General features: G+C 44.7%; 1 protein-coding gene across 2 annotated transcripts in view; it reads right to left on the bottom strand.

Annotated features, from left to right (window-relative positions):
• The window catches only part of LOC137373421 (protein phosphatase 1 regulatory subunit 36), an 87,946-nt gene that overhangs the window by 33,953 nt on the left and 41,394 nt on the right, over positions 1-12,599 (bottom strand). The window contains exons 6-8 of one of the 2 annotated variants that reach the window (XM_068038238.1): positions 11,504-11,602; positions 9,664-9,795; positions 2,865-2,907 (exon numbers count right to left, since the gene is read on the bottom strand). In XM_068038238.1, coding sequence (XP_067894339.1) covers positions 2,865-2,907; positions 9,664-9,795; positions 11,504-11,602 — 274 coding nt within the window. The remainder of the gene's footprint in view (positions 1-2,864; positions 2,908-9,663; positions 9,796-11,503; positions 11,603-12,599) is intronic. The other variant, XM_068038241.1, reaches the window with a different exon arrangement.

Genomic DNA, 12,599 nt, shown 5'->3' with positions numbered 1-12,599 from the left:
CTAGCAACATATTGTTGTAGAAAATTTTCGTGAACATACTCTAGGAACTCTTGCCCCACACTGCCCTTTACACCACTATCATCCCAGTCTTGATTGGATAATCCCATGTTTGGATAACTAATGTCCCCCATTATAACTACCCTATGATCTTTCCACCTCTCTGTAATTTGCTTACAAATTTGTTCCTCCACGTCCCTCCCACTAGCTGGTGGCCTATAGACTACACCTTTTTTGTTCCTTAGCTCTAGCCAAATTGTTTCTGTCCTCGACCGCTCTGGGACATCCTTTTTCTTCAGCACTGCAATGCTCTCCTTAATCAATACTGCACCCCTCCCCCTTTTTTCCCTTCCCTATCTTTCCTGAACACCTTGTATCCAGGAATATTTAACACCCAGTCCTGCCCTTCTTTCAGCCAGGTCTCTGTTATAGCCACAACATCATATTTCCACATGGCAATCTGTGCCTGTACCTCACCAGTCTTATTAACCACACTCTATGCATTCACAGACATGCACATTAACCCTGATTCAGACTTTGTTAGTTTCTCCCTTACTCTGACCCCACCTAATAACTTACTATTCCCTACTCTACTACTGTCTATCTCCCCCAGTATTCTGCGCACCTTGGTATTCCTCTCTGATACTTGCTCCTGGTTCCCACATCCCTGACAAGTTACTAGTTTTGCTTCCCTCCAATCTGAGCTCCCTCTCAGGTTCCCATCCCCCTGACAATTTAGTTTAAATCTTCTCCAACAGCACCAGCAACTCTCCCTGCGAGGATTTTCATCCCAGTCCTGCTAAGATGCAACCCGTCCATCTTGTACAGGTCCCACCTGCCCCAGAACCGGTCCCAATGTCTCAGAAATCTGATGCCCTCCCTCCTACACCAGTTCTCCAGCCACGTGTTCAATCGCTCAGTCCTCCTATTCCTTTGCTCACTTGCATGTGGGACTGGGAATAATCCTGAGATTACTGCTTTTGAAGTCCTGCTTTTTAATCTCCTTCCTAGCTCCCTAAAATCTGCTTTCAGGACCTCATCCCCCTTCTTACCTATGTCATCGGTACCAATGTGAGCCATGATCTCTGGCTGTTCCTCCTCCCCCAGAAGAATGTCCTGCAGCTCCTCTGTGACATCCTTGACCCTGGCACCAGGGAGGCAACACACCATCCTGCGGTCACATTTAATGCCGCAGAAATGCCTGTCTGTTCCCCTAACTAATGAATTCCTTATCACTATTGCTCTTCCACTCTTCTTCCTCCCCTCCTGTGCAGCTGAGCCACCTGTGGTGCCACAAACTTGGCTCTGAGGGCACTGCTCTGAGGAGCCATCACACTCACCAGTATCCAAAATGAAAAACTGATCAGCGAGTGAGATCATATCAGGGACGCCTGCACTGCCTGCCTGGTTCTCTTAGACTGCCTGGTAGTCACCCATTCCCCATACGTCTGCATGCTCCTTAGCTGTGGTATGACCACCTCCCTAAATGTGCTATCCACGTAGTCCTCCACCTTGCGGATGCACAACAGCGACGCCAGCCACCGCTCGAGTTCCGAAACCCGGAGCTCAAGCTTCTGCAGCCGGTGACACTTCCTGCAGATGTGTTTGTCTAGGACACATGGTGCGTCCATGACTTCCCACATGGCACAGGCTGTACATTCCATTCCTCAGAGCTGTCCTACCATACCGTAAATTTACGGACTATTTATTATAAGTAGAATAGCTTACCAGGTGCTCACCAAACAGCTCCTTCCACTGCACCAAAGCAAGAACCTAAATGAGTACTTTGCATCTATCTTTACAAAAAAGAAGAGGATGCTGCCAATTATACAATAAAGAAGGAAACAATAGTGATATTGAATCGGAAAAAAGTTAGTGAAAAGATACTTCAACATTTGTCAAGCTGAAAGTAGCAAAGTTACCCAGTCCAGATGGGATGCATCCTGGATTACTGAGGGAAGTAAGGGAGGAAATTGTGGAGGCTCTGATCACAATCTTCCAATCCTCCTTAGATATGGGGATGGTGCCAGAGGACTGGAAGATTTCAAATGTTACGCCCCTATTCAAAAAAGAGAGAGAGGGATAAACTTGGAAACCATAGGCCAGTCAGCCTAAATTTGTTTGCAGAGAAACATTCACTAGACATAATTATCACTTAGAAAAATATGGGTTCATAAATGAAATCCAGCACGGATTTGTTAAAGGCAAATCGTGTTCGACTAACTTGACTGAGTTCTTCGATAAAATAACAGAGGGTTAATGAGTGTAGTCCAATTGATGTTGTGTATATGGACTTTAAAAGGCATTTGATTAAGTGTTACATAATAGACTTGTTGGCAATATTATAGCCCATGGGATTAAAGGGGAAAATGACTGCATGTATACAAAATTGGCTAAGGGACAAAAAAGCTGAGAGTAATGATAAACGGTTGTTTTTCAGACAGTTCAAAATCATAAAGAGTTTTGATGGAGTAATCAAGGAGAAACTGTTTCCAGTTGCAGGAAGCTCAGTGACTAGAGGACACAGAGGTAACTGGCAAAAGAACCAGGGTGAAATGAAGAGGAATTTTTTAACACAGCAACTCTGATCTGGAATGCACCGCCTGAAAAGGTGGCAGGAGCAAATTCAATCATAATTTCCTAAAGAGAAATGGATAAACACTCAAAGGGGAAAAGTTTGCAGGGTTATGGCGTGTCACTTCTTTGGAAAAAGTCGAGGCGATTGGATCTTCCCTCTCAGAATCCTTGCTGGCTGCTGTTTGCTGGACTGTTATTGTATTGAACCTCGAGTTTCCTCTTAATAGCCCTTAGATCCTGATACCTGGAATGGAGGTGACACAAATGAGTTGCCTGAAAGTGTCACTCACCTCAAACAGCTTCCTGTCCTTATGGGTGGATGATGCCATTACCCTGTCAACAGATCAAATCAGTTACTTAGCTGCATCCCAAACTGTCACAATACAAATCAATCAGATATTTAACATAAATATTGTGGAAGAGAATTCCAAACGCCTACCACCTTTTGTGTGTAAAAGTGTTTCCTAATTTCACTCCTGAAAGGTCTGGCTCTAACTTTTAGACTATGCCCCCTAGTCCTAGACTCCCCAACCAAACGGGCGGCACAGTGGCGCAGTGGTTAGCACCGCAGCCTCACAGCTCCAGCGACCCGGGTTCAATTCTGGGTCCTGCCTGTGTGGAGTTTTCAAGTTCTCCCTGTGTCTGCGTGGGTTTCCTCCGGGTGCTCCGGTTTCCTCCCACAGCCAAAAGACTTGCAGGTTGATAGGTGAATTGGCCATTATAAATTGCCACTAGTATAGGTAGGTGGTAGGGGAATATAGGGACAGGTGAAGATATGGTAGAAATATGGGATTAGTGTAGGATTAATATAAATGGGTGGTTAATGGTCGGCACAGACTCGGTGGGCTGAAGGGCCTGTTTCAGTGCTGTATCTCTACATCAAAATCTAAAAAATCAAAGGAAAATGTTTCTCTCAATCTACCCCATCTCCTCCCCTCAATATCTTAAATTTTGATCAAATTACTCCTTAACCTGCTAGATTCCAGGGAATACAATCCTAGTTTGTTTAATCTCTCCTTGTAGTTTAACTCTTGGAATCCAGGTATCATTCTGTAAATCTACACTGCGCTCCCTCCAAGGCTAATATATCCTTCCTAAGATGTGGTGCCCAGAACTGCTCACAGTAACTTCAAGTGTGGTCTAACCAGGGCTTTGTACAGCTGAAACATGACTTCTACCCCCTTGTATTCTCATCCTCTGGATATAAAGGCCAGTGTTCCAGCCGCCTTTTTGATTATTTGCTGTACCTGTTCATGACATTTTAATGAACTGTGTACCTGGACCCCCAAGTCTCTTTGGACCTCCACTGCAAGTATCCTGTTCTCTCTGTCTTGGGTCCAATGTGGATGACTTCACATTTGCCTCCATTGAAATCCATTTGCCACAGTTTTACCCATTCACTTAATCTATCAATATCTCTTTGTAATTTTACACTTCCATCTACACAGCTTACAATGCTGCCTATAGTTGTGTCATCAGAAAATTTGGCTTTGTGGTTTAGTCATTAATAAAGACAGAGAATAGTTGAGACCCCAACACAGATCCTTGTTACATCACATCCTGCCAATTAGCCTACCTGCCCGTTATCCCGACTCTCTTTTTCTCTCGCTCCCTCCCCAGTTTGTATTTCTCACTCTCTCTCCCTCCCCCAATTTGTGTTGCTCTCTCTCTACCACCCGAGTTTGTGTTTCTCTCTCTCTCTCTACCTCCCCAGTTTGTGTGTTTCTTTCCTTCTCTCTGGCTCCCCAGTTTTTGTTTCTCTCTCTCTCTCCCTCCGCCAGTTTGTGTTTCTCTCTCTCTCCCTCCGCCAGGTCATGTTTCTCTCTCTCACCCTCCGCCAGTTTGTGTTTCTCTCTCTCTCCGCCAGTTTGTGTTTCTCTCTCTCTCCCTCCGCCTGTTTGTGTTTCTCTCTCTCTCCCTCCACCAGTTTCTGTTTCTCTCTCTCTCCCCAGTTTGTGTTTCTCTCTCTCTCCCTCCCCAGTTTGTGTTTCTCTCTCTCTCCCTCCGCCAGGTCATGTTTCTCTCTCTCACCCTCCGCCAGTTTGTGTTTCTCTCTCCCTCCCCAGTTTGTGTTTCTCTCTCCCTCCCCAGTTTGTGTTTCTCTCTCTCTCCCTCCACCAGTTTCTGTTTCTCTTTCTCTCTCTTCCCAGTTTGTGTTTCTCTCTCTCTCCCTCCGCCACTTTGTGTTTCTCTCTCTCTCTCCCTCCCCAGTTTGTGTTTCTCTCTCTCTCTCCCCAGTTTGTGTTTCTCTCTCTCTACCTCCGCCAGTCTGTGTTTCTCTTTCTCTCTCTCTCCCCAGTTTGTGTTTCTCTCTCTCTCTCCCCAATTTGTGTTTCTCTCTCTCTCCCCAGTTTGTGTTTCTCTCTCTTTCCCTCCCCAGTTTATGTTTCTCTCTCTCTCTCCCTCTCCAGTTTGTGTTTCTCTCTCTCTCTACCTCCGCCAGTCTGTTTCTCTTTCTCTCTCTCTCCCCAGTTTGTGTTTCTCTCTCTCCCTCCCCAGTTTGTGTTTCTCTTTCCCTCCCCAGTTTGTGTTTCTCTCTCTCTCTCCCCAGTTTGTGTTTCTCTCTCTCTCTCCCCAGTTTGTGTTTCTCTCTCTCCCTCCCCAGTTTGTGTTTCTCTCTCTCTCCCTCCACCAGTTTCTGTTTCTCTTTCTCTCTCTTCCCAGTTTGTGTTTCTCTCTCTCTCCCTCCGCCACTTTGTGTTTCTCTCTCTCTCTACCTCCGCCAGTCTGTGTTTCTCTTTCTCTCTCTCTCCCCAGTTTGTGTTTCTCTCTCTCTCCCCAGTTTGTGTTTCTCTCTCTCTCCCTCCCCAGTTTGTGTTTCTCTCTCTCTCTCCCCAGTTTGTGTTTCTCTCTCTCTCTCTCCGCCAGTTTGTGTTTCTCTCTCTCTCCCTCCCCAGTTTGTGTTTCTCTCTCTCTCTCTCTCTCCCTCTGCCAGTTTGTGTTTCTCTCTCTCCCCAGTTTGTGTATCTCTCTCTCTCCCTCTGCCAGTTTGTGTTTCTCTCTCTCCCCAGTTTGTGTTTCTCTCTCTCTCTCCCAAGTTTGTGTTTCTCTCTCTGTCCCTCTGCCAGTTTGTGTTTCTCTCTCTGTCTCCCTCCCCAGTTTGTGTTTCTCTCTCTCTCTCCCCAGTTTGTGTTTCTCTGTCTCTCTCCCCAGTTTGTATTTCTCTCTCTACCTCCGCCAGTTTGTGTTTCTCTTTCTCTCTCTCTCCCCAGTTTGTGTTTCTCTCTCTCTCTCCACAGTTTGTGTTTCTCTCTCTCCCTCCCCAGTTTGTGTTTCTCTCTCTCTCTCCCTCCATCAGTTTATGTTTCTCTCTCTCCCTCCCCAGTTTGTGTTTCTCTTTCCCTCCCCAGTTTGTGTTTCTCTCTCTCTCCCCAGTTTGTGTTTCTCTCTCTCTCTCCCCAGTTTGTGTTTCTCTCTCTCTCCTCAGTTTGTGTTTCTCTCTCTCCCTCCCCAGTTTGTGTTTCTCTCTCTCTCCCCAGTTTGTGTTTCTCTCTCTCCCTCCCCAGTTTGTGTTTCTCTCTCTCTCTCCCCAGTTTGTGTTTCTCTCTCTCCCTCCCCAGTTTGTGTTTCGCTCTCCCTCTCTCTCCCTCCACCAGTTTGTGTTGCTCTCTCTCTCCCAGTTTACACAGGATTACATAGAATATACGGGAGAGAAACAGGCCATTTGGCCCAACCTGTCCATGCCAGTGTTTATGCTCCACTCGAGCCTCCGCCAATCTTTCCTCATCTAAATCTATCATCATAACCTCTATTCCCTTCTCCCTCAAATGCCTGTCTAGATTTCCCCTTAAATACATCTGTACTATTCCCTTCTATCACTCCCTATGGTAACGAGTTCCACATTCTTTGCGTAAAGAAGTTTCTTCTGAGTTCCCCAATTGATTTTGATGGTGACTGTCTTATATTAATGGCCTCTAGTTTTGCCCTTCCCCACAAGTGGAAACATTCTCTGTGTATCCACTCTGTCAAAACCTTTCATAATTTTGAAGACCTCTATTCGGTCACCCCTCATTCTTTTTGCAAGGGAGACCCAGCTTGTCAATCCTTTCCTGATGTGTATACCCATGCATTACTGCTATCATCCTTGTAAATCTTCTCTGCACCCTCTCTAGTGTCTCTATAATGTGGTGACCAGAACTGCACACAGCACAGTGTCTGTGTGTCTCTCTCTGTCTCTTTCCATTTTGTGTTTCTTTCTCTCCCCCAGTTTGAGTTTCTCTTGGTTTCTCGCTCCCAGTTTGTTTTTCTCTCGCTCTTCCCAGTTTGCGTTTCTTTCTCTCTCTCTCCACCCCCAGTTTCTCTCTGAGGACTCTTTCTGTTTGCTCCAATATCATCATCTTCACTATTGACATTGAAGCTGTGTTTTTGAAAATGGGAATAGCAGCTGGGCCCAGACAATGCAATTCAGTTGCAAGGCACAACAGTGGATGTACTGCCTACCATGCATACAAGGACTGTTTCTCCTGAGTTTCCAGCAGCAACTCCAGAAAGGCCAATTGCCCATTCTAGTAGACTCCTGCCTGAAGTGGGAAGGTTGGGAACCCTGCACACTTCCTCCAGTCTGAAAAACAACCATGCACAAATACGCCCTGCTTTGGGGCCAATTTCAGATCCATGTAGCCACTGCCCCTTTAATCCTGTGGGCTTCAATCTTGTTAACAAGTTTATTTTGCAATACTTTATCAAAGGCCATTTGAAAGTCCATAGACACAACATCAACCACACTACATTCATCAACCCTCCGATTTCTGTCTCTAAAAATTTCCCCACCATCAGCATTAGCCTGACTGGCCTGTAATTGTTAGATTCTCTGCTTTTTTGATCAAGGGTGTAACAACTGCAATCCTCCAGTCCTCAGGCACCACCTCTGTATCTAGGGAGGACTGAAAGATTGAGACCAGAACCTCACAATCCACCCTTACTTCCCTCAGTAATCCAGGATGCATCCCATCCGGACCAGATGACTTTTCTACTTTAAGCACTGCCAACATTTTAAGTACTTCCTCTTTACCTATTTTTATCCAATTTCTGTACTACCTTCTCCCTTACTGTGACATTGGCCACATCCTCTTTACACCATGCAACTGGGGAATGTAGTAAGTTATAAGGAGGATATTAGCAGACTTCAGGAATGACAATAGACAGGCTGGTAAAATGGGCATGTGAAGCTATACATTTTGGTCAGAAGACTGGACGAGGGTGCAGGAACAGAGAGACCTGGGGGTGTATGTACACAAATCTTTGAAAGTTGCAGGACAAGTTGAGTACGCTGCAAAAAAAGCATATTGGATCCTTTAATATAAGAGGCACGGGGTACAGAAGCAACCTTCATAAATCACTGGTTCAGCCACAGATGTGGCCAATTTTGGGCACCACACTTTAGCAAGGATATCCAGGCCTTGGAGAGGGTGCAGAGAAGATTTACGAGCATAGTACCAGGGATGAGGAACTTCAGTTATGTGAAGAGACTGCAGAATCCAGGATTCTTAGAAACAGTTAAGAGGAGATTTGTTCGAGGTGTTCAAAATCATGAATAGTTTTGATAGAGTAAATAAGGAGAAACAGTTCCAGTGGCAGGAGGGTCAGTAATCTGAGAGCACAGATATAAAGTGATTGGCAAAAGAACCAGAGGTGACATGAAGAAACTTTTTTTTACACAGTGAGTTGTTGTGATCTGGAATTCACTGCCTGAAAGAACGGCAGAAGCAGATCCAAGAATAACTTTCAAAAATGGATAAAAATGACAGGGCTATGGGGAAAGAGCAGGGAAGTGTGATTAATTGGATAGCTCTATCAAAGGAGGGTAGCAGGGTCATTTGGGACCTCAGGGAGTGGTTGGCCCTGCCCTTTTGCAATTCACCCAAGGCCCAGGTTAAAGGTCGCATGCTCAGGATTACGAGCCATGGACAACGGCGGTGGAACCAGTAAATTTTCAGTGGTGATGGCGGAAGAGCTAGAACCTTGAGAGCCAATGGCTGTCTTACAGGTAGACAATCCTTTGGGAAGAGACTTGTGTTTCCTTTAAAGCACACATACTGAAGGCAATGGGAAACCACCTCATGTACATTTTCCTGAGTAATATTGCTCAATTTCTCATGGAAGTTAAAAAATGGGAGGCTCTTACAAGCAACTGAAGAGGAAAGCGCAGCACCGTGAGGCATGGAGAAATGAGCAGAGGACCTGCCCTTGGCCAGATCACCCCTACTACTACCAAAGAGCCAGTACAGGCACAATGGGCCAAATGGCCTGTTTCTGTGTTGTATCATTCTATACTTCTATGATTTAGTTAATGCAAAGTATTCATTTAGTACCTCAGCCACAGCCTCTGCCTCCACAAGGGCTTCTTTTTAGTCTATAATTGGTCTCACCCTTTCTTTGACTATCATTTTACCATTTATAGGTTTATAAAAGTTTTTTTGGGTTCCCTTTGATGTTTTATGCTAATCTATTCTTATACTCTCTCTTTGTCCCTCTGATTTTCTTTCTCCTCTGTACTTTTGTATTCAGTTTGGTTTTCTACTGTATTATGAACCTGAATTTACCATAAACAATTTTAATCGCTCCACCCTGGCAGGCGTGCCTTCAGCTGCCTGGGTCCTAAGCTCTGGAAAACTCCCTTCTTATTCCTCTCTGCCTCTCTATCTTTCTCTCCTCCTTTAAGACTTCCTTAAAATCTACCTTTCATCTGCCCTAATAGCTCCTTATGTGGCTCTGTGTCAAATTTTATTTGACAATGTTCCTGAATGTTTTACGACACTAAAAATGCTATATAATTACAAGCTGCTGTTGTTATTGTAAGCATCCTTTTTCTATTTCATTGTAATTTTACACATCCAGGGAGCTCTAGCTTTGGATGCTGTTTCTTTTCCCAACTTGGGAAAACATCTAACCTGTACTCAACTTCTGGTTAGTTGTCCCAATGTCTCCTTATGTGGCTCAGTGTCAAAAACTGTCTGCTTTACACTCTTGTGAAGCACTTTGAGACATTTTCCAACATTAAAGGTGTTCTACAAATGGCAGTTTTGAGCGCATGTTGAAGGATGTGAGTGATGGGAATGAAGCTAAAGAACTCCTGAGATATGTACTCACTTCCCACATGCCATGTGGTGCTGTTCAGCCATGCCAAGGCCCAGTAACAGTGTGGAATATGTCTGCGCCATGAGTTTTTGTGCCAGCTCCATTTTAGTGTCAGCCTCAGCCATCTCGACTTTCTCCAGAGCACTGAAGCCCGTGTGGTACGTAGAATAAGGAGAGGTAAAACAGAAACATTTTTAGTAACAGCAAAGGCTGTCAGGCTAAATAAGCCCCTCCCATTTTCATAGATCAACCCGTCTGCGATCTTTTCCTGGATTCCCTCAACCCCACCTACTCATCGCATCCACCACCTTTAACATTCACTTCCTCCACCACCGACGCACAGTGGCAGCAGTGTGTACCATCTACAAGATGCACTGCAGCAACTCACCAAAGCTCCTCGACAGCACCTTCCAAATCCATAACCTCTACCACCTAGAAGGACAAGGGCAGCAGATGCTTGGGAACACCACAACCTGCAAGTTCCCCTGCAAGCCACACACCATCCTGACTTGGAACTATATTGCTGTTCCATCATTGTCACTAGGTCAAAATCTTGGAACTCCCCCCTTAATAGCACTGTGAGTGTAGTGGTTCATGAAGGCAGCTCACCACCACCTTCTCAAGGGCAATTAGGGATGGGCAATAAATGCTGGCTTTGCCAGCATCGCTCACATCCCATGAACAAATAAAAAAAATACTCCAGATATGCTCTGCATAATTGCGGTAAGACCTTAGACTCTTATTCAATCCCTTTATAACAAAAGCTAACATACCATTTGCTTTCCTAATTGCTCACTGTACCTATAAGTTAACTTCCTGTGATTCATGTACAAAGACACCCAGGTCCCTCTGAATACAAACAATTCCCAGTCTGTCACAATTTAAAATGTAATCAGCCCCACAACCCTCCGAGCTATCTGCACTTCTCCAAATCTGGCCACTCGTGCATCCTCGATTTTAATTATTCCACCATTGGCGGCCGTGCCTTCAGCTGCCTGGGCCCCAAGCTCTGGAATTCCCTCCCTAAACCTCTCCACCTCTCTACCTCCTTTAAGTGGCTCCTTAGAACCTAGCCCTTTGAACAAAACCTGTCCTAGTATCTCCTTATCTGGCTTGGTTTCAAATTTTGTTTGGTAATGACTCTTGTGAAGCACCGTGGGACAGTTTACTAAGTTTAAGGGGCTATATAAATAATACAAGTTGTTGCTCATCATGTTGTTTGATCATCTGAAATGAATAGTCCCAGTCAGGTCTTGTATGATGTTGAAAGTCTCTATGTCACCTACTGTCAGCTTCCCATCCAGATGCCACCAATGTAGTCGGAAGCTGCACTTGTTTTTTTCAGGCAGTCACTGTTTTCTAGGTGTTCTGCAGGTCATGAGAATTTCCCACAGTGTGTTACAGGTGATGGACTCCTCCTGTGTATCCATCACCTCAACTACACGAGTATAAAAATATTCTCCTCATTTATTAAGGAGTGTCATAAAAGAGGAGAGAGGTAGACAGGCAGAGAGGTTTAGGGAGGAAACTCTAGAGTTTATTCCCCTGAAAATTTTTGAAAGTTACTATTGAATCTGCTTCCACTGCCCTTTCAGGCAGCGCGTTCCAGATCACAACAACTCGCTGCGTAAAAAAAATGTTTCCTCATGTTGTCTCTGGTTCTTGTGATTATCACCTTGAATCTGGGTCCTCTGGTACTGACCCCTCTATCACTGGAAACAGCTTCTCCCTATTTACTCCAATAAAACCCTTCATAATTTTGAACATGTGCATTAAATCTCCCCTCAGTTACAGATTATTGTCCTTGGTGAGATGATTGCCAATAGCTTTAGTGAGAGACTACCATACTTACGTCACAATATTACTTGGCTTGGAGGCCAAATCATACTTATAAAGAAATGCGGCAAAGTAATTGAGTAAAGTTCTGAGGAATTCATTCAACTGACGAGTCCTGGAAAAGTGAAAGAAAGAGGCAGCATTTTACACATCATGATATTATAACCAGTGAAAACCGGAAATGGAACTGTCTTACTAGTAAGAGAGATGAATGGAGGGCGTTGATTAACACATGGGAAGATGATATTATTGCGATCACAGAGACATGGTTGAGGGAAGGGCAGGACGGGCAGCTCAATATTCCAGGGTACAGAGTCTTCAGGCATGACAGGGGAGGGTGTAAAAGAGGAGGTGGTATTGCACTGTTGATCAAGGAGTCAATTACTGCAGAAAGGAGGGATAATATCTGAGAAGGTTCCTCAAATGAGGCCATATGTGTGGAACTTAAAAACAAAAAGGGGCAATCATTTGGCTGGGAGTGTATTACAGGCCTCCAAACAGCCAGGGAGAGATAGAGGAGCAGATATGTAGGGAAATCTCAGAGAGGTGTAAAAGTAATAGGGTAATAATAGTAGGGGATTTCAACTTACCCAATATCAACTGGGGTAGTCTTAGTGCAAAAGGCTTAAAGGGGTTAGAATTCTTAAAGTGCACACAGGAGAGCTTTTTGAGCCAATACTTAGAAAGTCCTACAAGAGAAGGCATTACTAGACCTAATCCTAGGGAATGAAGCCTGACAAGTAGTAGAAATGTCAGTGGGAGAGCATTTTGGGGATAGTGACCATAACGCGAAGATTTAAGGTAGTTATGGAAAAGGACAAAGAGGGACCAGAAATAAAGGTACTGAATTGGGGGAAGGCCGATTTCAATATGATAAATTAGGATCTGGCCAAAGTGGACTGGGAGCAGCTACTTGTAGGAGAGTCGACATCAGACCAGTGGGAGTCATTCAAAAAGGAAATAGTGAGAGTTCAGGGCCAACATGTTCCCATAAAGGTGAAGGGTAGGACCAATAAGTCCAGGGAACCCTGGATGTCAAGGAATAAAGAGGATTAGATAAGGAAAAAAAAGGAGGCTTATGGCAGATTCAAAACACTGAAAACAGCGGAGGC

This window comes from Heterodontus francisci, chromosome 9 (assembly GCF_036365525.1).
Source record: "Heterodontus francisci isolate sHetFra1 chromosome 9, sHetFra1.hap1, whole genome shotgun sequence".
Classification (NCBI taxonomy): Eukaryota; Metazoa; Chordata; class Chondrichthyes; order Heterodontiformes; family Heterodontidae; genus Heterodontus; species Heterodontus francisci.
The sequence above is the reverse complement of the archived record's forward strand: the minus strand, read 5'-3'. Positions and strand labels throughout refer to the sequence as shown.